This window comes from Cylas formicarius, unplaced genomic scaffold, assembly GCF_029955315.1.
Source record: "Cylas formicarius isolate icCylForm1 unplaced genomic scaffold, icCylForm1.1 PGA_scaffold_10__41_contigs__length_53128322, whole genome shotgun sequence".
Classification (NCBI taxonomy): domain Eukaryota; kingdom Metazoa; phylum Arthropoda; class Insecta; order Coleoptera; family Brentidae; genus Cylas; species Cylas formicarius.
In genome coordinates, this window is record NW_026844214.1 from 36,208,944 (window position 1) to 36,227,897 (window position 18,954).

The 18,954-nt window shown below is 32.3% G+C and overlaps 8 protein-coding genes and 1 long non-coding RNA gene across 12 annotated transcripts in view; 4 read left to right on the forward strand and 5 right to left on the reverse strand.

Annotated features, from left to right (window-relative positions):
- The first annotated feature begins 72 nt into the window (after positions 1-72).
- Positions 73-1,186, forward strand: LOC132708218 (transmembrane protein 98-like). The gene has a single exon (XM_060680394.1). It carries the CDS (start codon positions 318-320, stop codon positions 975-977), a length of 660 nt encoding a protein of 219 aa, XP_060536377.1. The 5' UTR covers positions 73-317; the 3' UTR covers positions 978-1,186.
- A 51-nt stretch (positions 1,187-1,237) lies between these two features.
- On the reverse strand, positions 1,238-2,159 carry LOC132708220 (small ribosomal subunit protein mS40). The gene has a single exon (XM_060680397.1). It carries the CDS (start codon positions 1,954-1,956, stop codon positions 1,390-1,392), a length of 567 nt encoding a protein of 188 aa, XP_060536380.1. The 5' UTR covers positions 1,957-2,159; the 3' UTR covers positions 1,238-1,389.
- A 141-nt stretch (positions 2,160-2,300) lies between these two features.
- On the forward strand, positions 2,301-4,185 carry LOC132708221 (uncharacterized). The gene is made up of 3 exons (XR_009619878.1): positions 2,301-3,203; positions 3,331-3,629; positions 3,884-4,185. It is a non-coding gene; the product is annotated as an uncharacterized LOC132708221 (long non-coding RNA).
- Positions 4,186-4,336: 151 nt separating this feature from the next.
- On the reverse strand, positions 4,337-10,224 carry LOC132708215 (uncharacterized). 2 transcript variants are annotated; one of them, XR_009619874.1, is made up of 9 exons: positions 10,069-10,224; positions 9,596-10,011; positions 8,990-9,253; positions 7,801-8,661; positions 7,481-7,682; positions 7,081-7,238; positions 6,814-7,029; positions 4,580-6,584; positions 4,337-4,510 (listed from the first exon to the last, which is right to left on the reverse strand). XR_009619874.1 is itself a non-coding variant. In XM_060680389.1 (8 exons), exons 1-8 carry the CDS (start codon positions 10,160-10,162, stop codon positions 6,348-6,350), a joined length of 2,439 nt encoding a protein of 812 aa, XP_060536372.1. In that variant the 5' UTR covers positions 10,163-10,224; the 3' UTR covers positions 6,230-6,347. The 2 variants fall into 2 exon arrangements, 1 of the variants encoding a protein (XP_060536372.1); XM_060680389.1 differs by lacking the exon at positions 4,337-4,510 and having other exon boundaries at positions 6,230-6,575.
- A 138-nt stretch (positions 10,225-10,362) lies between these two features.
- LOC132708219 (DNA replication complex GINS protein PSF3) lies at positions 10,363-11,365 on the forward strand. Its single transcript, XM_060680395.1, has 3 exons — positions 10,363-10,648; positions 10,703-10,971; positions 11,072-11,365. Exons 1-3 carry the CDS (start codon positions 10,510-10,512, stop codon positions 11,300-11,302), a joined length of 639 nt encoding a protein of 212 aa, XP_060536378.1. The 5' UTR covers positions 10,363-10,509; the 3' UTR covers positions 11,303-11,365.
- Positions 11,366-11,403: 38 nt separating this feature from the next.
- On the reverse strand, positions 11,404-12,081 carry LOC132708808 (ATP synthase subunit s, mitochondrial). The gene has a single exon (XM_060681399.1). It carries the CDS (start codon positions 12,079-12,081, stop codon positions 11,503-11,505), a length of 579 nt encoding a protein of 192 aa, XP_060537382.1. The 3' UTR covers positions 11,404-11,502.
- On the reverse strand, positions 12,027-12,696 carry LOC132708814 (probable protein BRICK1-A). The gene is made up of 3 exons (XM_060681412.1): positions 12,354-12,696; positions 12,218-12,300; positions 12,027-12,168 (listed from the first exon to the last, which is right to left on the reverse strand). The coding sequence occupies exons 1-3, from the start codon at positions 12,478-12,480 to the stop codon at positions 12,142-12,144; spliced, it is 237 nt and encodes a 78-aa protein (XP_060537395.1). The 5' UTR covers positions 12,481-12,696; the 3' UTR covers positions 12,027-12,141.
- Positions 12,697-12,839: 143 nt separating this feature from the next.
- LOC132708793 (protein misato homolog 1) lies at positions 12,840-17,204 on the forward strand. Of its 3 annotated transcripts, XM_060681369.1 has the most exons (6): positions 12,847-13,229; positions 13,288-13,725; positions 13,807-14,124; positions 14,305-14,554; positions 14,611-14,895; positions 16,920-17,204. In XM_060681369.1, exons 1-6 carry the CDS (start codon positions 13,071-13,073, stop codon positions 17,117-17,119), a joined length of 1,650 nt encoding a protein of 549 aa, XP_060537352.1. In that variant the 5' UTR covers positions 12,847-13,070; the 3' UTR covers positions 17,120-17,204. The 3 variants fall into 3 exon arrangements, with proteins under 3 accessions (XP_060537361.1, XP_060537352.1, XP_060537369.1); XM_060681378.1 differs by lacking the exon at positions 16,920-17,204 and having other exon boundaries at positions 12,840-13,229; positions 14,305-14,545; positions 14,611-14,745; XM_060681386.1 differs by lacking the exon at positions 13,288-13,725 and having other exon boundaries at positions 13,127-13,240; positions 13,826-14,124; positions 16,920-17,202.
- LOC132708779 (integrin alpha-8-like) overlaps positions 17,154-18,954 on the reverse strand; it is a 41,039-nt gene continuing 39,238 nt past the window's right edge. Inside the window, exon 21 of the mRNA XM_060681355.1 lies at positions 17,154-17,338. Coding sequence (XP_060537338.1) covers positions 17,222-17,338 — 117 coding nt within the window. The 3' untranslated portion in view covers positions 17,154-17,221. The remainder of the gene's footprint in view (positions 17,339-18,954) is intronic.

The window sequence follows — 18,954 nt, forward strand, 5'->3', positions numbered from 1 at the left end:
GAGCATGATTCGTAATAAGGTTTGGAAAGACGAACAGTAAAATATTCTCTATTCAATTTCAGAATAAGGGATATTTCTTGATATGAAACAATTTAATCTAGGATAGATTTTTGATTTCAATATAAATATACACCTATGCTTGACCAAAAGTATTTTTCTATGATCTAAGCTCAAAAATCGCGAAGCAACAGGTTTTACAAGTGTTACAAGATTGTTTAAAATTTGTTACATCTGAAAAATTAGTGGTCAAGTGTTTCTCTCAGTATCTAATATGTTTCAGAAATTTAAAATTAAACGGTTAAATCGTATCTATTGAAATGCCTCCAGAATATGCCGAAATGGTAGCTGCGATCGCCTTTGGAGTGTTGTCTGCAATATTTGTTAGCGCCTTCATAATTTTGATCGTAATATGCCGCAAGCAAAGGATGATTTATAAAGGTACATACCTTGACACTTATCAGGAATCGACACGCCCCGAAAAGCAACTAATAGAACCTGAAGTCCCGGAGTTGGAATTGGGGGCAGTCAATATGAATTTGGAATCAATTCTACTAAATGATCAGTGGATTGATGATGCAACAGGTCTAATTCCGCATTGTTTGACAATTTTAAAAACATGCCGATACTTAACTGAATGTTTAACAACAATGGCAATGAATTCTACACCTTTATCTGGAAATTTTGGTCAAATTGTTGACAGCGCCAAAAGAATTTCTAGCAAAGTTGATGACTTAGTAAGAAGCATGTATCCTCCATTGGACCCTAGACTTTTAGAAGCAAGGGCAAGTGCATTAACACTTGCAGTCACCCATTTAGCATTAATATCTAAATATGAATGTGGAGCTAAGGATAAATGGAATCTTGCATGGATTGACAAATTACTACTGGAAATGGAAGAACATGTAAATTTTTTAAGAGAAGCTGCCTTCTCTCAAGAATCTAGTAACAAGATACCTGCTATGAATCTCATTTCTTAGTTATATGAAAGTATTATATATCATTTATTTATTGCATTGCAACATGAGATGTTGGTTCCATTATGAGAATAGCAATTTTTTAATTTACCAATTGGTGATATTTTTGTAATTATACTTACCTTTATCACTCGCTTCCTGAGATGTCCTATTAAACATTTACGTAAATATCTAAATAAAAGTTATGGTATAATAAAACCTGTCAAAAAAACTGTTCCTGTGTTTTGATAAAGGCTAAGTAATGAGAAATTACTTAAGAAGACCTATAATCCATTTTATATATGTAGTAACAGTTATTCTCCAAAATTACTTGGAATAAACAAACAGTCAACATTTATTTTTTATTGAAATTTACTTATCCACTTTATTTTTATTCCATGCAGATTGTGAATAAAATATTTTAGAATATTGTAATTTATTGTTGTGTTTGTTGATATTCTAAATAGTCATATTTGCGAAATGGTACATCATATGTTATCAACCCCATATCATATGCCCTCTTGATTTTAACTTCCAATTCTTGATGTTTCTTCCGGCATAAACCTGTTATAGAATAACCTAAGATTGCCCCAGTTTGTGGTGATATAAACTGTTTCAGAAGTTCAGTGTTTTGTTCATTTAAAACCAGATATTCATCTCTGCATATGGGGCATGGATTACCAGTAGAAATTACTCCATTTCGTATGCACGTTTTTCTGGTCATTGTTGGAGGGAATGTTCCCTTATGATTTCTTCTGTAAGGTACCCATACTGGTTTTTCACCATAGGTCTGAAAATAAGCTGGACTTTTCAAGTATTTTATACTAGTTTCCACTGGAACAGATTCCGACCTATTTTTTGTTACTTCTCTATACTCCAGTTTGCTGTCTTCCACATTTTCCTGATATTTGGCTGGTGTCACGCATATATATCGACAAGTTACAACCCTAGGCACATTAATTCCAACAAGAGAAAACCAAGACATTTTTGAAAATCGTCGCATTAATTTTTTTAAATAACAAATCAAAAATTATATATTGTAGGGTATGATCAAACCTCTCATTTAAGCACGCACAAGACAGAGAAATTAATTTCTTTAAGGTCCAAGACCATACGTACGGATATCGGTAAAATAACAATACTGAATATTACTTCTATGGCAAAATTTAACCTATCCGTTAATCTATTCTATCGTCTTAAATTTCTGCATCTTTTTCTATGGGATTTTCTTTTTTCAAAATCAATTCTCTCCGTGTGGCTTTCAAGTATACTTAGGTAACATCGTCAGAAATCGCCTCACCTGTCACTATTTCTAAACTCTGCGTGTGCACACTGTTGCCAGATAACATATTGTTTTCTATCGACTTCTCCTGTCAAAACCGAGGGCGATATGGTTATAAGGAGCGAGAATTTTATACTAAGTGTTTAATATCAATATAATGTAGAATTTTTGTATAATGTTGAACAGCTGTTGGAAATCAAGGTTTTCAACATTTCCACAGAAATGTAAACGTTACCGCATAGATATAGTATAAGTACTGTAAAAAGATTCAAAGGAAAACTAGTTGTTTGAAATGCTGCCAGCTATGGATCTTTGGAAATCCATTAGAATGATTTAGTTCTGAAGCTAGAAGGCATCTATAACAGAGAGAATAAATGAGTCATGGATACACAACAGCAAAGATGCAAAAAGATAGCATTGTACAAAGTCCCAAATCCTAGCAATCAAAAAAGTAAAAGTGTCATTGAATGTGTTAACGCAAAAGTAAGAGCTTTTAATAAACATAATAAAAAGCAAAAAATCGAGACCATCTTACACAGTCAATCATCTACATCTAGTGGCTCAAAAAACAATTGTTTCCAATCCCAAAATGCCTTAGATTTACTCAATGATCTTGTTAGTTTAAATAATGAGTTACTGGAAGAAAATGAGCAAGATATTGACAATGAAGTCAATAAGCTAAGGGCTAAATATAAATTACCTCCTTTAAGGAGTCTTCAAATAAATTCTATTAATTATACCCTTACCCATGGAAGTGTTAATTCTCAAGTGAATGTTGACTACAGTGACGATGAAGATGAAATTGCTTCCAAATATCCAGAAAATATTGGAAAAGACAGTGGTTGTGATATTGACTATAGTTCAGAAAACATTGGAAAAGATAGTGAAACAGAGATTTTTGAGAGTAAAATTTCTATTGAGGAAGTAGAGCTTGTTGATATAGACTCACATTATGAAAATGAGTGTAGGTAAGTTGATAGAATGGTTATAAAATTTTGATGAATAAAGATCAAAACTTGGAAAGCGAGATGCACATTACAGAACATTTCATCTGGAATAGATCTTGCAAATAGATATATTTTTATTGTATTTTAGCAGAAAAGATGAACTCGGCGCTGGAATTTATAATTTAACCAGAAACTTGGATAAAAATCCCAAGAGTGATAAATGTGGTGCTGAATATCCTTGTGACATAGATCATAAATATCAAAAAGCCAGTGACAGAAGATTGTGTAATAAGTGTTCAATATGTTCAATTAGATGTAAAAGTTTTAATGATTTGAAACGGCATGTTACCACTCAGCATATAAAACGAAGAAGTTCAAGTAGCGGCAGTTCACTGGAAATTATTGAAATTGATTAAGTTTATCAATCTGATATTCCTAGGGCAATTAGTAAGTTTTTTTTTTTTTTCATTTTTACAATTCAGATAGATGATTTTTTTATCTGGTTTTGTCATACACTGGTAAATATATTATAACAAGAGGAAAGTTTGAATATTTATTAGACCATTATATAGATCACAATGTAAATACACATGAAGACCGAAGATTTTAAAGTGTTCTTGTCAAAATATTTAGAAACATTTACTTATTACTTAATTATATTAAGATTCTTACACTTCTTGATGAAGTAATTTTTGTTTTAGGTTGACAGTTGTTATACCCATTAATCATTTGACAGCAGCATTAAAATCTCTGTTGGGCATGTTTATGAAAAAAAAAAAAAACTGCTAACCAAATTTGATTGATCCCTGCCTTGTATGTCCACTATTTGAATCCTCCGATTTTGCATTAGTGCTCGGCTTTATGTGAAGAAAAACAAAAGCCAAACTTTTACAAAAAAAAAAACATCACCTAATGCCCATAAATGTTCGATTTAAAAATTCTACTGCAACCACCATTAATAACACAGGTCTACAAAATTAAACTTTTTGACAGATGATTTTATTTTAAAACTGATTTTATATAATTTTGGTAGGCTGACTTCAAAAATTCTAGGCATTTATTTGTATCACGGAAGGTTTTTTACAAATATTAAAGGAAAAAAAAAAGATATTTGTAAAATAATTTAATTTTTTTATTCAGTAAAAAAGATTGAATCCTAGTTTAAAAAAAAAGAGAAAAAAAAACTTTACCCTGACTTTTTTGAGAGCAATCGTCTTTTTACCAGAAAGCTGCGTTCCCGTTTTAACATACAGCACTAGTCCACCATTACCGTTATGCTCCATCTGCCTTAATGTCCTGGGGAAACCTCTCTCCCTGTTCTTCGCTAACTGCTCCAAGATTATCAGGAAAATAGTTCAATAGACGATGGAAGCGTTGTAACATATTATGAACTATACCTTCGTAGTTTCTGTCCTTAGAGTTCCCAAGAAGCTTTTCAGTTAGTTTTTCTCGACACTGGTCACTGTGTTTTGAAAATCCATGTCTTTGTATAATGTTTTTATCTGCGGCCCAACAAAAACCTTTTTTTATCTTGGCATCCGATGTGGCTGGAAGATTCTCACACAAATATGTGAAACACTGTCCGTTTTTGTCTAGGACTTTAACAAACTGCTTCATCAAGCCAAGTTTGATATGAGGCATTAAAACATTTTTTTTTTTGCAAAATTACCTTCCCCCTTTCCCAAACTAAACCATCAAGTTTCAAGCGTTTGGTTTCATTGAATAATTTTTTTTATAAATATCAAACACCCATTTTTCAATAGTTTTTGAAAGTTCACAATGTTGGAGCACATCAGGTATAATAATTCAACAGTGGAATGATATGAAGAGGCAGTAAAACTTTTTTGGGGTCAACTAACCCATCTCTTAATACGTTTTTGCTACGTGGTGTAAGGCTTGTTCTAGATTGACATTCTATTTCAGTCCAATTACACATAAAGCATGGAAATTTTGTATGACCCCTATGTCCTAGGAGCATGCACAGCACTGTAAGGTCACCACAAAGCATCCACTGATATTCTTAGTAGTTTATTTTCTTGAAAAGAAATCCTTAATTTTCAAATGTTTCTTTTAAATGTACGCACTCTGCAACGGGAACCGCGGCCAGTTCGTTACCTTTGGGCAATAAAACGCCTTTTAAACTACACTTACTTGAGTCAATAAACAGGCGCCATTCGTCTTCTAAACTCTTTTTTGCGATCCCGATGAAAGCTTAATGTGACGCCAGGTGCCAGTAAATGTTTGTCACGAAGTCTGGACGCTAACAATTCAGATGCATCCTTTGGAATTAAGGAAGGTGTAAATCTCTAATTAAATTATTTAATTCTGGGTAGGAATTAGATTCCTCTGATTCTGACGATATGACGTTTTGTAGTTCTTTCGGGGCGGTAGGTATCGGTACATCTGGTCCATGGTTGAATAGGAAAGTCAAGATTCGAGACAATTCAAGACAATTTGTTACTTATTTTTTCTGTTAAATTCTTGAACATTACATGAACAAAAATATCAATCATCACTTGTTTGCCAGTTTCTTAATGCTTCAACGAAAACAGAACAAACATTATGAGGCGCCCAGGACTTGTCGTGGTCGCCAATTTTTACGCCAAAATAAGTGTGGTATACATTTTTCCCAAAAGAAGTTATAGTTTGCCTTTGCTTTACTACAACAGAATTACTACAGATATAACAAGAGTTATTTGGATTGTTCACACAATGTCTTCTTTCGATATTGATGTTCTAGAACACTAGAAATAAGGAACAATAAAGACAACAGCCGCGAACACAGTACCACGAGGGCCAATACAACCAAGCTGCGCATAAGCAGGTCACAACCCTCTATTGAAGCTAATGCGCCAACTCCGTTGTTTTGCAGAGAATCTAATATTATCCAGTGTTGCCAAATCGAAATTAGTTTCACAAAAATCAATTCATTTAAAAATCATGCCTAACACGGAACAAACACATTCATGTCATAATAACATTTTTTAAAATTGGAGCGCTATAAAAAAATTATGTGATAGGGCAAAAAATATGGATGTTTGTTTGTTTATTGCATCCACGCAGGCTGTTTTATGTTATTTCCCTCGTACAGAAGAAAAATAAAATGAGTAAGAAACAAAATATGTATTTTTTGAGAGTAGTAACAAGTGACCAATAAAAAAGTGATTATTTTGTTCCAACAATTTTTTGAGCTAGAGCTTTGCACAATATTTGGTCATTGATAAGCACTACACGTGCTATGAATTCCTTGTTTTGTGCCAGCATTTTCAGAACATTTTCGGGTAGCACATTAACTAAGAACATGCCTTCTGTAGTTTTTACTGGATTAGGAATATATTTGAGCATTCTGCATACACAATTTATAGCGCCAATCTGATCTTCCTTGCTTGCTTCCTGCAAATACTAAAAAAAATATATTACATGATACCTATATAATATTTGAAATGACACTGTTTTGGATTCTTAGGCCATTTTAATGAATTGCCTTTTTTTGAATTTCAATATCTTTCAGAGGCATCACAATTATAGTAATACTGAAGTGCACATTTCAAAAGTGCTTTTGTCTAATATGAATTTCGGTCCAAAATACATAAAGAAATTTGTTAAGAAGTTTGGTACTAGCACAACTTACCTTTGCAAGCAACTTTCCATAGTTCTGCAAACAATATTTTAAAGGATGAATTATCTGGTTGAAGTTTTCAGTTTGCTGTTTTTTTTGAGATTCTGCAAAATCACACAAAAGAATGATAATATCGGAAAAAAGGTTCAAAGTTGCGGAAAATCCTTGCCGGTTTTCAAATTCTTTAAAGATAATATACCATTCTGGCGTTACGCAACATGGAAGAATCTAGGAGATTAATACCAATCAGATATTACAAAAGATAATTGATTTTAATACCTTCATCAAGTGTGTGAAGCTTTCATCTGGGTTTTCCTGATAATAGCTTGTAAGCTCAATGTTTGGCAAAATGCAACCAATTAGACTTGGTCGGACTTCTCCTGTATGTAATTCTTTGTAATACATGGACCAAGGGTCATTAATATATTCCACAGATACTATAAAACATACGTGTGTAACTAATAATAACTAATAATAATTACATTTGTATGGTGGTCAAACAATGTAAAAAAGATAAAATATCTTGAGAACTACAAAACTCTTCAAAATAATTAAACATGCCACCATAGAAGACTTTAATTATTTACTTTTAAAATCTGCATTAAGAAATAGTTTCTGAAAGTTCACCATTTTGGAGCACATCAGGTATAACAATTCAACAGTGGAATGGAAATATTACCCATATTTACAAGCTGGTCTTGTTTGTTGGATGTTAAGAAATCAATCCTTTTTAAGATAAACTCCACACAATTTTTAACAATCCCTTCCTTTTCATTGGCAAACTGTAAAAATGATCTCCATCTGTTCTCCGCAGAACAAACCAGAAGTTCTTGAAAAATTTTTTGTTCTGTCGTCAAATTGAGATTAACTTCACCAAAATGCTGAAATTTATATAAAGTGCAGACAAATTAGGTAATTGTTTGTATCTAAACACTATATGCCATGGATTTTTTCTTTTGCTTGAAAAACTTGTTTAACTAATAATTTAAGAGTGCTTACCTTTAGAAGTTGAAGACAACTACATAGTGTATCCAAAGCTTTATCACTTCTATATTTTTGCAAAAATGGTAGTAAAATATCCAAAATAATAGTATCCCATGAAAAGGAACCACAGCTATTGATCGCTTCAAACAATTTGACATAACCACTAACATTTTGATCTGTTGGTTGGTTTTCTCCAAAGAGTACTTTAATATTTTCAAGTCCAACATTGTTGATAGATGCAATGTCTGCTGTTAAATTGAACACTTGGCTGCTAATCTGTGATCCATTAAATGTAACTAAATAGAGATGCCGAAAAAATAAAGAAACATTTTCAAATAGTAGTAATAAAAGATCTTTTAAGTCAGTCTCTTTTAATTGAGCTTCCATCCTGTTAAAAGTCAACACCAGTCTATCTTGAGTATCTTCATGCCATTGAAAATCTTTGTGCCATAACTCACCAATCAAAGTCCTTTTCAGAAATTCTGAGCTTAAGTTTGAGGCACATTTCTGTATGATATTTCTATATCTTGATTTATTGTCACCAACAGGTTGATTTAAAAGTTTTTTAAAATCAGTTTCATCACATAAATGGTACCATTGTTCAACACATTGCCAAGCATTATCGTCATGGAATATGTTGTATTTTAATAGGGCTTTAAACCATTTATGTTGATGGGCATCTGCTTTGCTTACTTTACTGATTATGGTAGATAGGTCAGCTTCGTCTATCAGTTGATTTATTGTTTTTGGCTTCTTTGCTATTGTGCTAAGCATGCTAATTAATTCAGTTGCTAGATCGATATTCCTATATTTTTCTATAACTAAATAGGCTCTACCAGCCACAATGAGTTGAAGAGGTTGATCCTCATATTTAACCTAAAATTACAAGAAATTTATTTATAGTAAAGTAATTTAATATAATATTGAACAATACTGTATTCACAAAATGTGCATTTCCCTTCTCGTCCTTTCATTAAAGAGGTCTTGCAGTAGGAATGATGGTAGCTAAATAATGGGACATGAAAAAAGTGAAATGATTTTATACATGTATGAATGAAGTTAAGTCTGATTCATAATGGAAAACTAACCAAGTGAATTCAATGAGTTAACTGGGATAGTATAAAGGTTAAATTTAAATTTAAAACCTCATATTAACATGAAAGTACCTAAACATAGAGCATTTTTTTGAAACATACTTACTTACCTCAGCCCAAGTACAAAATACATTCAAGGATACGCTGCTGAATGTGTTGCAAGTTGTCGCAAACAAGCACTCTAAAAATCTTCTTAATGACAGAGTATTCTCATCAATATCTAATAATAAATCCAATAAATTAAGCATTATTAATCCCATATGTTGGTATATTTCTTTCTCTTTCATTTCCTTTGCATAACTGACACCAATTCCATTGAGATTTTTTAATACATCATTTGAAGCACTGACAATATTTTCTATAGAGCTTTCTATCTAGATAGAAAAAAAATTATATACTCAACTATTAAATATATTTAACTTTAGTATTTCAGTTTTACGTAAATGTTTAGAGAACTTGTATAAACTATATTAGGTATAATGCATAATATTTTAAACTACAGAAAAGACTGTTTCATTAAATAAAAGCAGGATATTTTACTTTAGGGCGAAGCTAGCACAATTGATATGGCTGAAGCACAAACTTGATAAATCATCCAGAATATTTTTGAGACAGTTTCTCAGTATAATGAATACAATGTTCAAATAAGTTTAAATTCCAGAAATGTTTGCACATATTTGAAATTCAAAACTTCAAAAGATAAAAGAAATAACTACCTGGTTTGTAAACTCAGTCAAATACAACTTTTTCGCAGCTGCTTTCAGAAAAATAAATGCCTTAAGTTGTTCATCTGGCTTTGAATTGCTTAAACAATAGCTTATCTCCTCCAACATTTCTTGAGTGACTTCAATTGTGAATCTGGACATAATACTACCATACTGTGTACAAAGATCCAAACCATAACAAATGTTGGCAAAGAGGCATGAAGATAATGGTGGTAAAATCCCAATTAAATGTGGATAATCTTCAGAAACCAATTCCTTTTTGAATTTAGTATTTAATGCCAAGAAAAAAGTAAAATCTTCTAGTTCCTTGGTAAATTTAGGAACAACATTTCCGTCACACAAATAGTTTTTATTACACAAAAATTTTCCTAACTCGCTTACAACAAGAAGTATTTTCTCTTCCTTACCTATAAGTAAATGATAGTTAGGAACCAAAGTCAAAGTAAAATAATTACATTGGCTACCGTTTTTGCAGTTGATTTTAGTAAAATCGCCAACTCTTTTTAAACAACTATATAAAATTCCTTGTACTCCTACTAAATCCGAATTTAATTCCATAATTATTATTGTTATTCTGATAATCTGTAGTAAGGAGCCGGTCACACAGAATGCTAAGGTTAGTTCTGCAGGGTATTCTCTATCTGTTCGTCATTTCTATTGGCCACAACTGCTATATCACTCGGCCACTTACGAATAGAGCTCAACATTTTCTTTTTAACTTGCAGAGTGCCTTAATTAAAAGGAACTGGACGAATGCATCACTCTCCGAAGGGAACAGAAGCGACAATTGGAACACTAATCAAAAGTTTTTAACCGATAGCAAAATATGGCTTCCTCTGACTCTGGCAAGTTGCCAATTTTTTTAAGAAGGAAGAAGTTTTCTCTGTTTATGTACAATTTTGTATATGAATGTTGTTTTTATTATGGTTAAATATTCATCAAATATGTTAACAAGTTATCATCCAGATTACTATTCAATTGACGATATTCTTGCTACTCAGGAACGGGTTCTCTGCAAATTTATTCAACAAGTTCCCAGGATGGGCAAGTTAAATGTTTTTGAACACCAAGAGTTTTAAAACGTTACAATTTTTGTAGGCAAGCTGAACCCCTCAGTTGAAGAAAAAAACTTAGCAATTGGTACAGAATTAGAATTGCCTCTGTGGTTGGCATTAGATATATCTGCTACACGTCAGCCTGTTGTGATTCCAGAATTACCAAAAATATTTAAAGAAGCTTATAGGGAAATTCTGAAAGCAGATGCTTCTGCGGTCGATTTGCACAAATTTAATCTATATTTTTATGAGTTGGGCTCCTACATAAAACACATGGATCGGAGAGAAGAAGTGCACAATATTTTACTACATGTAGGGTATTTTGTTTTTATGTTTTTTATAGCGTAATGTATAACATATCTATGGTTTTATATTTCGCTATAGACTTAACTGTTTTCTGATGTAATTTTAGACATTTATTACAAGATTTAGACTAATATTGGATTTAGCCCACAATTCAAAATCTGATCCCATAGTTCAACAACGCTTGGATTCATTAGAGAGGAAGCTGTTTTTATGTGGCTATAATTCACAAGTCAAACTGAATTCGTGGCTTGTACAATCTAATGCGCCAATAGAAGCTGCCACTATGGTTACAACACATAGGAAGAGGAAAAGAGTTTATATAGATATATTTAATTAGAAGCATTTTTATATTCTAATTATCCTTTATGTGAATGAAAAACAATATTAAATAAAACTTAAAAACATCATTAAATATTTTTTGGAAATAATACACACCCCTTTACAAAGCATGTTTATTTAATACAAAATAAAAATTTTCTAAGAAGCATTCAGAATATCAATTCTTTCAAAGGATTAAACAAATATTTTTAAAATAATTTAATCAAATTTTATTTGACACTGTTTTAATTCATCTTGTAATGTTTTTAATACTTTTGGTTTGTCTCTAACATAAGTTAAACCAAAAATGATTAAATGCCTTAAATTCTTGAGATGAGTTAAATATAAAAGTCCGTTATCAGAAATATTTGGGCACCTGGAAACTTGCAGGAATAGTAGCGAATTTGAAATAAAATTTAATTCGTTTAGTGCGTTATCCTCCAAATATTGACACTCATGTAAAATTAATTTGTCAATAGATTTACAACCCTCAAGATGTATAAATCCTTCAGCCATAATGCTAGTACCACTGGCATTAATTTCTTGCAAACGAACCTGAACATCTTCCTCCGGAAGATTATTATAATCTGCTTCTTCTTCATCCCTGTTGACAAACTTTACTTTGCCACCGTTCCTCAAGATCCACTCAGCACAAGTACGGTCAGCACCCAATTTTTTTCTACGATCTTCATCTAAAGCATTAAACTGTAGATACACCCATTTGAAAAGTGATCTTCTTGGAACATAAATGGTTTTAGTTTTACAAAAGTTTTTACAAATTTGCAATGCATACGACATGTGAGTTAAGTAGTGATTTCTATTAGAAGGAACTAGCTATGTACATTTGTTTTAATATATTCACGTTAGTGTTTCTCCTTTTGTAACCTGCAAACAGAAAATAAAAACTAAGGATGCGATAATACATCAAACTTACGCAAGCCTCCAAGTAATCAATTTTTCTTTCTAAAATCGTCAATTTTTCATTTAAACCTGCCAATTTTGAACGACAGGAAAGATCTAAAAAATACTTCTTTAAGGTTAATGTAAGATACGCAAACATTACCAATTACCGAATGAATTCAGAAAATCAGTAATTTTTTTTATGCTTATTGTGATTATTTCGATGTATTCTCTATTAACCCAATCTTGCTGTATTTGCTTTTGTATTGTTTCGCCTCTACTACCTTGAGAAGCCATTTTGTTTTAAAAAATTTCTATAAGGCTAAATTGTTACATATACTGTGATCCCGTAATTGCAAAACAGATATGTTCATTGATAATACTGATTATTTTTAAATTTTTGTAGAAGTCAACTAGTCAGCAAACATTGGTTGCGTACTACTACTTCATAAATAATTATATTTTCAATTTTCCTAAGAAATTTGGTAACACCTCATTCTACATTCGTTGTGTACACGCCTTAACAAGCAAATAGGCGCTTGCAACAAATTCTTGGAGCGAACATAACTGGTTAACAACAAAAATAAATTTTAAAGTAGGAATTATTGAGCTGTGGAATTGCATGCCAGGCCCAAACCTAAACGCGCAAACATTTTTTGGTTAGACTATTTTCCAAGTCTGAACGCACCTTTACGATATGAAAAATATGTTTTTTTAAATTGTTATCCGGGCAAAATAATCAATTAAAAACATTAAAAATTAAAGTCACGTAGAATTTTTTTATAGTTTTAGATAGTAGAAATTTTATACAAAAAGTTTAGGCTGTGGTAGTGGGCTGTAGTGTAGAAAATTATGACATATGCAAATTGCAAACCATATTAAAAAATATGGTATCTAAAGAAATCTTAACCTTGCAATTTGGGCACTATTCTAATTTTATTGGCTCACATTGGTGGAATATTCAAGAATTTGGATTCGACTACAATGGGGACGTAGTACCAGAAATAGATCACGACGTTTTGTACCGAGAGGGAGTTACAGACAAGGTAGTGACAAGGTATATATTTTTTTGCATTCATGACGTATTTATTTTACTTTCTGTAGGGTCAGGTAACATATGCACCCAGACTTTTGTTAGTTGATTTAAAAGGCAGCCTTAATAATTTGCCTCTCGAAGGAGAGTTGTATAACTCCCAAGCTGACCCAGAGCAAGTTAAACGTTCAATTCATTGGGATGCAGTTGATATAAAACATGAAAAAGCATTTCCAAAAAATGAATTTCAAGAACATCTCTCTACTGGTTCTTCTTCAGATAATTTAACTAAAAGATGCAAATTAGATGATTCAATAAATGTTTGGTCTGACTTCTTGTATAGTAGATTCCATCCAGCCACTGTTAATGTTATAAATCAATACCAACATAATAATGAAAATGTACCCTTTGATATATTTTCATTAGGTAATTCTCTTTGGAAAACTGATAAGTTTGTTGACTTTGCTGACAGTATTAGAAAATTTGTTGAGGAGTGTGACCACTTGCAGGTAATAGCTTTTGTCTCTTCCCTAAGTGATTTATTTGTTTAAAACTCTGTTTATTATTATTATTATTATCCCTATATATAGGGATTTCATATGATTACAGATTGTACAAATGCCTTTTCTGGTCTTTCATCTGCCTGTCTGGAGTATGTGAAAGATGAGTATGAGAGAAAATCAGTGTTAGTATTTCCTGTCATTCCATCACATTATGAAGAAGAGACTACTGAAACTAATGAAGCAAAAATGCAATCTTCTCAGAATGATGTGTTACGATTACTTAATTTAACTTTTTCTTTTAATGAGTACAGGAAATATAGTTCAATGTTTGTTCCGCTTTGTACTAGCAGAGATGGTTGGCCAAAACCTGGTGCTCCAAGACGATTTTATCACACACAATATAATGTAAGTATGTACAGTGCCTACAGAAAACATTGAAAAGAATACTTCTGCACAAATTTTTTGCTTTTTTTTTTAATTTTATTTAGTACTAGTCACCATTGTATATGGATGAAATAAAAATGTCTGTCTATTGTGTTTAGGTAATGTGATCTGGATTCTGGAAACATGATATATTTATTTTAGGCAAACCTTTTATATCACACGAGTGCCATATTAGCATCTGCTTTGGACACAGTTACATTAAAATATCGTCAAAAGTCAAGAAATTCTTCCTTGATGGATATGTGTTCTGATTTAACTAGATATGGGCGAAAAGTGTCAGCTGCCAGTTTATGCTTTCCTTTTTCTTTAAACATAGATTCAGATTTTCTGGAGTGTTTAGATAACTGGGAAGGGCAGTTGGTCCAAAGCATAACTCCCAGATGTGAGCTACGTAATCATCATTTCTATTTCTAATCTAGTGTAGCAAAATTTACCTATTTATTTTAGGAACTGACAAGTTAATGCAATATCTAACTTTACGGGGTGTACCTGAAAACCGACTTAAGAAAATGGCGCATGAGGCAAACAAACAACAACATTTGCCTGCATATAAATGTAATTCAATTAAAGAAATGTTAGAATATTATTTGTCTTGCACAACTCATGATTCCGCTTCCAATGTTACAACAGTGCAGAAGCCTATGTTAGTCAGAACACCATTTCCGGAACTATTTGATGAACATATTGGCTATAATGGGAACATTATAAGTGCCCCAAGGCCTCAACATATAAGTAAGTAATAATATAATATAATATAAATTATTTAATTTTTATTTAATTTTTTTTTTATATCTTTTGGATTTTTCAACCTAATATCACCTTAATTGATAAAAATTTTGTTTGTGTGTTTACATCCATCTTTTTTTTTTTTAAAGGGCTGTGCATTAATATTCCATTTTAATTCAATTTTTATGTTTGATTATTGTTAAGGGCGAGTTACGCAGCACCACCCAGGGGTTTAATTTACATTGTGGATCATGGGTAATAGTATATTATGCAACAAGTTGAATAAACGCCATTTCATTCACTGATTTGTTTTGGCGCCTGTTGCATACTACATTTTTTCTAAGACTATTAGTTGTTGGGCTCATTCACGTAAAACATCACGATTATGTGTGATGTGACTGTCAGGATTGACAAACGACTGACAAAATACTGGGATACTGGAAATATAGACATGCTTTTTCCGTGTATAATTGGATATTCTGGAATAGGAAGAAAAAAATACTTCCCAAATTGACAAATGTAAAGATGTGTTGCATTGTCTAATTTTCCTTTACAGGATATCAACTTAAACAATATTTTGCAGTTGTCAAATTGAAATTCAGATTATGTGTTTGACGTGATAGTCGAGTCATTTTGCATAACCTTAATCCCAAAAAAGCCTCAAAAAAATAACTTCATTCACAATAATTAACGGAAAATAAATTATGAACGAAATATATGTAATTAACACTATCGTTGTTCCCTGCTAAATTTATTACTTCTGTTAGTGCGTTGTGAAATTAGGAAAGGTGACAAAATGACAAATAATTTTAAAAAGCGCAGAGCAGAAATTGACTCCTGCGACGTGATAACCAGGACATAATTGCAAATTTAGATTAGGTTAGTTTCAAAAACTTTAACCCGAATAAGCACCACTGCCCTTGAAGAGCTTGTTTTCAAAGTATGTGGCATTTTAAAACAACAAAATACAGCACTTGTGTAAAGGTACATCAAGATAATGCGGATAGTTACCTGTAAAATCTGAATATTTTTTTTACATTTATCATCCACTTCAACAATACAATCAATCAATGTAATTTAAGGTAAAATCTAATAGCGTGAAAAGATCCAAATAATTTTCTAATTGGAATAGAGTAGTATATTATGCAACAAGGGTGGTAAACGTTTAATAAACGAGCGACTTAAAAAGTTTACCAAACGAGTTATATGTCCCAAACTGCAGACGAAGCCCAAAGCTAAGCGAAAATAACGCATCGCTGACACCGCATCGAAATCCCTATTTATTCGATTGTAATATTATAAAAAGGCTATTAATTATTCCAGCCTTTGTATCGGCCAGTTCGAATAAAACTTTATTTCGCTTTCTGTGTAATAAATGTTTTTAAAAGCGCTCTCCCGAATTTTGAACATTTAAGTAACGTGTTAAATACTATACTTTTTCTACGATCGTTAGTTTTTGGCTACATTTTAGCAAAACAGCACGAATACATTCACTGACGTCACTGTCAACGTCAAAATTCAAGCCGTGCGGTAAAATCTCGGAAAACTTGCGATTGATCGCAATCCCGTGCGGTAAAATCCGAAGTAGCTCGGATCCGTGGGACAAGATCGGTGTATAATTAGGTATTTTTTCTATTCTCTTCTGTAAAATACCCAATTATGCACCCATCTAGCGTGCGGGAAGCGTCACTTTACCACGTGAGTTACTTGTCCCACGGATCTGAGCCCCTTCGGACATATCCTGGATATTACCTCACGGATTTGCGAGTAATGGATGTTTTCGGAGATATTTCCCACGCTTTGAATTTTGACGTTCATGTCAGGGATTGTATTCGTGTTGTTTTGCAAAAATTCACCCAAAAACCTAACGTTTACTACACTACACTTGTTCCATAATATACTATTACAGAAGGAAGTGGAAAAAATCAATTACAAAATTCGATGGTCTAAAGACACATTAACAAGTATTTATTAGTTTAGGAAAATATTTTTTCTTGCATTGATTGTAGGTACATGCATTTTTCTTTTAGAGGTGGATTCAGTACCCGTTCTTGCCGGTTTATACTCAGGATCGGAAATTGGTGATATGTTAGAATCGCTGCATAGCTCGGCGAGAAGAATAAAAATTGCAAAGTTTCATGGGTTTGAGGTCGAAAGAGATGAGTTTGAAGATTGTTTAGATAGCATTTTTGAATTAAGAGAAAACTACAACGATAATTATGTGATTTAATAAAATTAATTTTTTATACTGAGCAAACTTTATTTCTAATAAATACATTGTTATTAAGCATAAAGTTCATATGAATAATTAAAAATACGATTTCAAAATTATTTAGCTCTTGTGTACTTTTTCCGTTATATCCTCTTCAGAATTACCTACAGAATCTAGAAGACAGAATTCTAAATCCGGTTGATCGGCATCAGCTATGAACTTGTCAACTTCCTTTGCCTAAATTAAGAAAAGTAAAAAATACATGTAAGTATACCCAAATCGGGTGTCCAATTTAATCTGGCTATTGTTATATATAACCAAAACACATTCCATGAGTTGAGATGAAAAAGTATAACTCAAGTGGGTATAAAATATTCTCCAAATATACTTTTAAGTTAATTGGAAATGTATAAGGCCAATATGACCTAATTTTTCTGAAAACATCAACTACTGGTAACATTTATTTATGGTCTCTTTAGAAATTTTTAGAATTAATAAATGATAGTGATGAGGTTAATTCCAAATGCCAAATAAGTGTAAGTTGAGGCATAAGTATAGTCAAAGAAGTAGGAAATTTAAAGCGTCCTTTCAGTTGCAAAATTTTACAAAAGTTATAATGAACAATTGAAGATATAGACAATTAAGTGCCGACGACAATAATATGATTCACTATTTCTTAATTAAGACATATTTTTTCAAACAAACTTCCACAGGCGGCTAATAGATAGACGGATAGATAGTAGTAGTAGATATTCCTATCAATAGAAAATCAGGCCTAACATTGGGTCATTGTATTTACAGAAAACCTACGCATATAGACCGATACCTTAATGCATGGTCACATCACCATCCGGCCCAAAAATCTTCGGTTATCAACTTTCTTGTTTACAAAGCCGCAAAACTATCTCAGCCCGAGTCACTGAATTAAAACACCTTACCTCCGCTCTTCTCTCTAATAATTTCCACATTAAAGATATTAAGTGTTCCATCAAAAAATACACTTCACCGCAGCCTTCCAATAGCTATGAGGCCGAAAGCAATCCTACGCTTACCACTGTGGTCCTTACATTCAAAATATCACTGACCACATATCAAAAGTTCTAAAGAAGTATAACGTCAAAACCAGATTTACCACTTGTCCAAAAATCTCTCATCTTCGGTCCGTCAAAGACAAAATAACACTTGAGATGCCAGGAGTTTTCAGCACTCTATGCATATGCGGCAAAGAATACATTGGAGAGACCGGACGAAAAATATCAACTAGACTCAAAGAACACGAAAATTACGACTAAGACAAATAAACTCATCAGCTGTTGCCGAACACATTTATGAAACCGGACATAAAATTTTATTCGATAAAACTACAATTTTTGCATGTAATCAGTTCTTCTACCTACGAAAAATCCAAGAGTCTATAGAAATCTATAAACAACCTAACAATCTTAACCGCGACTCAGGTCTCTACCTGTCACCAATAAGGCAATCAGTTATCCGAGACTCATTTAGCTCCGCCCTCCTTAAACAATATATAAGCAGGTACAAAGTAAAATACGAGTCAGTTTCAGTCAAGCTCTGAAAAGTACAATTAATCGCAATGTCGCATGATATTTAAAATCTTTTTTTCAACCATTAAAACCAAGCAGCATTGAACAACCAACATGGCCGCTGACGGTCAATTATACCCAGATCTCATTAAATATTCTGAAAAAAACGAGTAAAGTGTTTGGAGATCACTGTTTAGAAAGAAAATGGTGCAAGGTGCAAGTTAGTCGGTGAAATTTACAAAAATATCAAGGCGCATCACTTTTTATGGTACTAGATTTAATTATTTAATAGCATATAGGTAAAAATTG

Excerpts from the sequence above, each read along its gene's own strand:
- LOC132708814 (XM_060681412.1), bottom strand. The coding sequence starts at position 12,480 with ATGGCTTCTCAAGGTAGTAGAGGCGAAACAATACAAAAGCAAATACAG. Across the intron at positions 12,301-12,353 it reads TGATTTTCTGAATTCATTCG|ATCTTTCCTGTCGTTCAAAA; the intron begins GTAATTGGTAAT and ends AGTATTTTTTAG. Across the intron at positions 12,169-12,217 it reads TTGATTACTTGGAGGCTTGC|GTTACAAAAGGAGAAACACT; the intron begins GTAAGTTTGATG and ends TTCTGTTTGCAG.
- LOC132708218 (XM_060680394.1), top strand. The coding sequence starts at position 318 with ATGCCTCCAGAATATGCCGAAATGGTAGCTGCGATCGCCTTTGGAGTG.
- LOC132708793 (XM_060681369.1), top strand. The coding sequence starts at position 13,071 with ATGGTATCTAAAGAAATCTTAACCTTGCAATTTGGGCACTATTCTAAT. Across the intron at positions 13,230-13,287 it reads GAGAGGGAGTTACAGACAAG|GGTCAGGTAACATATGCACC; the intron begins GTAGTGACAAGG and ends TACTTTCTGTAG. Across the intron at positions 13,726-13,806 it reads AGGAGTGTGACCACTTGCAG|GGATTTCATATGATTACAGA; the intron begins GTAATAGCTTTT and ends CCCTATATATAG.
- LOC132708808 (XM_060681399.1), bottom strand. The coding sequence starts at position 12,081 with ATGTCGTATGCATTGCAAATTTGTAAAAACTTTTGTAAAACTAAAACC.
- LOC132708219 (XM_060680395.1), top strand. The coding sequence starts at position 10,510 with ATGAATGTTGTTTTTATTATGGTTAAATATTCATCAAATATGTTAACA. Across the intron at positions 10,649-10,702 it reads TCAACAAGTTCCCAGGATGG|GCAAGCTGAACCCCTCAGTT; the intron begins GCAAGTTAAATG and ends CAATTTTTGTAG. Across the intron at positions 10,972-11,071 it reads TGCACAATATTTTACTACAT|ACATTTATTACAAGATTTAG; the intron begins GTAGGGTATTTT and ends ATGTAATTTTAG.
- LOC132708220 (XM_060680397.1), bottom strand. The coding sequence starts at position 1,956 with ATGCGACGATTTTCAAAAATGTCTTGGTTTTCTCTTGTTGGAATTAAT.
- LOC132708215 (XM_060680389.1), bottom strand. The coding sequence starts at position 10,162 with ATGGAATTAAATTCGGATTTAGTAGGAGTACAAGGAATTTTATATAGT. Across the intron at positions 10,012-10,068 it reads TAAAATCAACTGCAAAAACG|GTAAGGAAGAGAAAATACTT; the intron begins GTAGCCAATGTA and ends ATTTACTTATAG. Across the intron at positions 8,662-8,989 it reads TATTTTGTACTTGGGCTGAG|GTTAAATATGAGGATCAACC; the intron begins GTAAGTAAGTAT and ends TTGTAATTTTAG.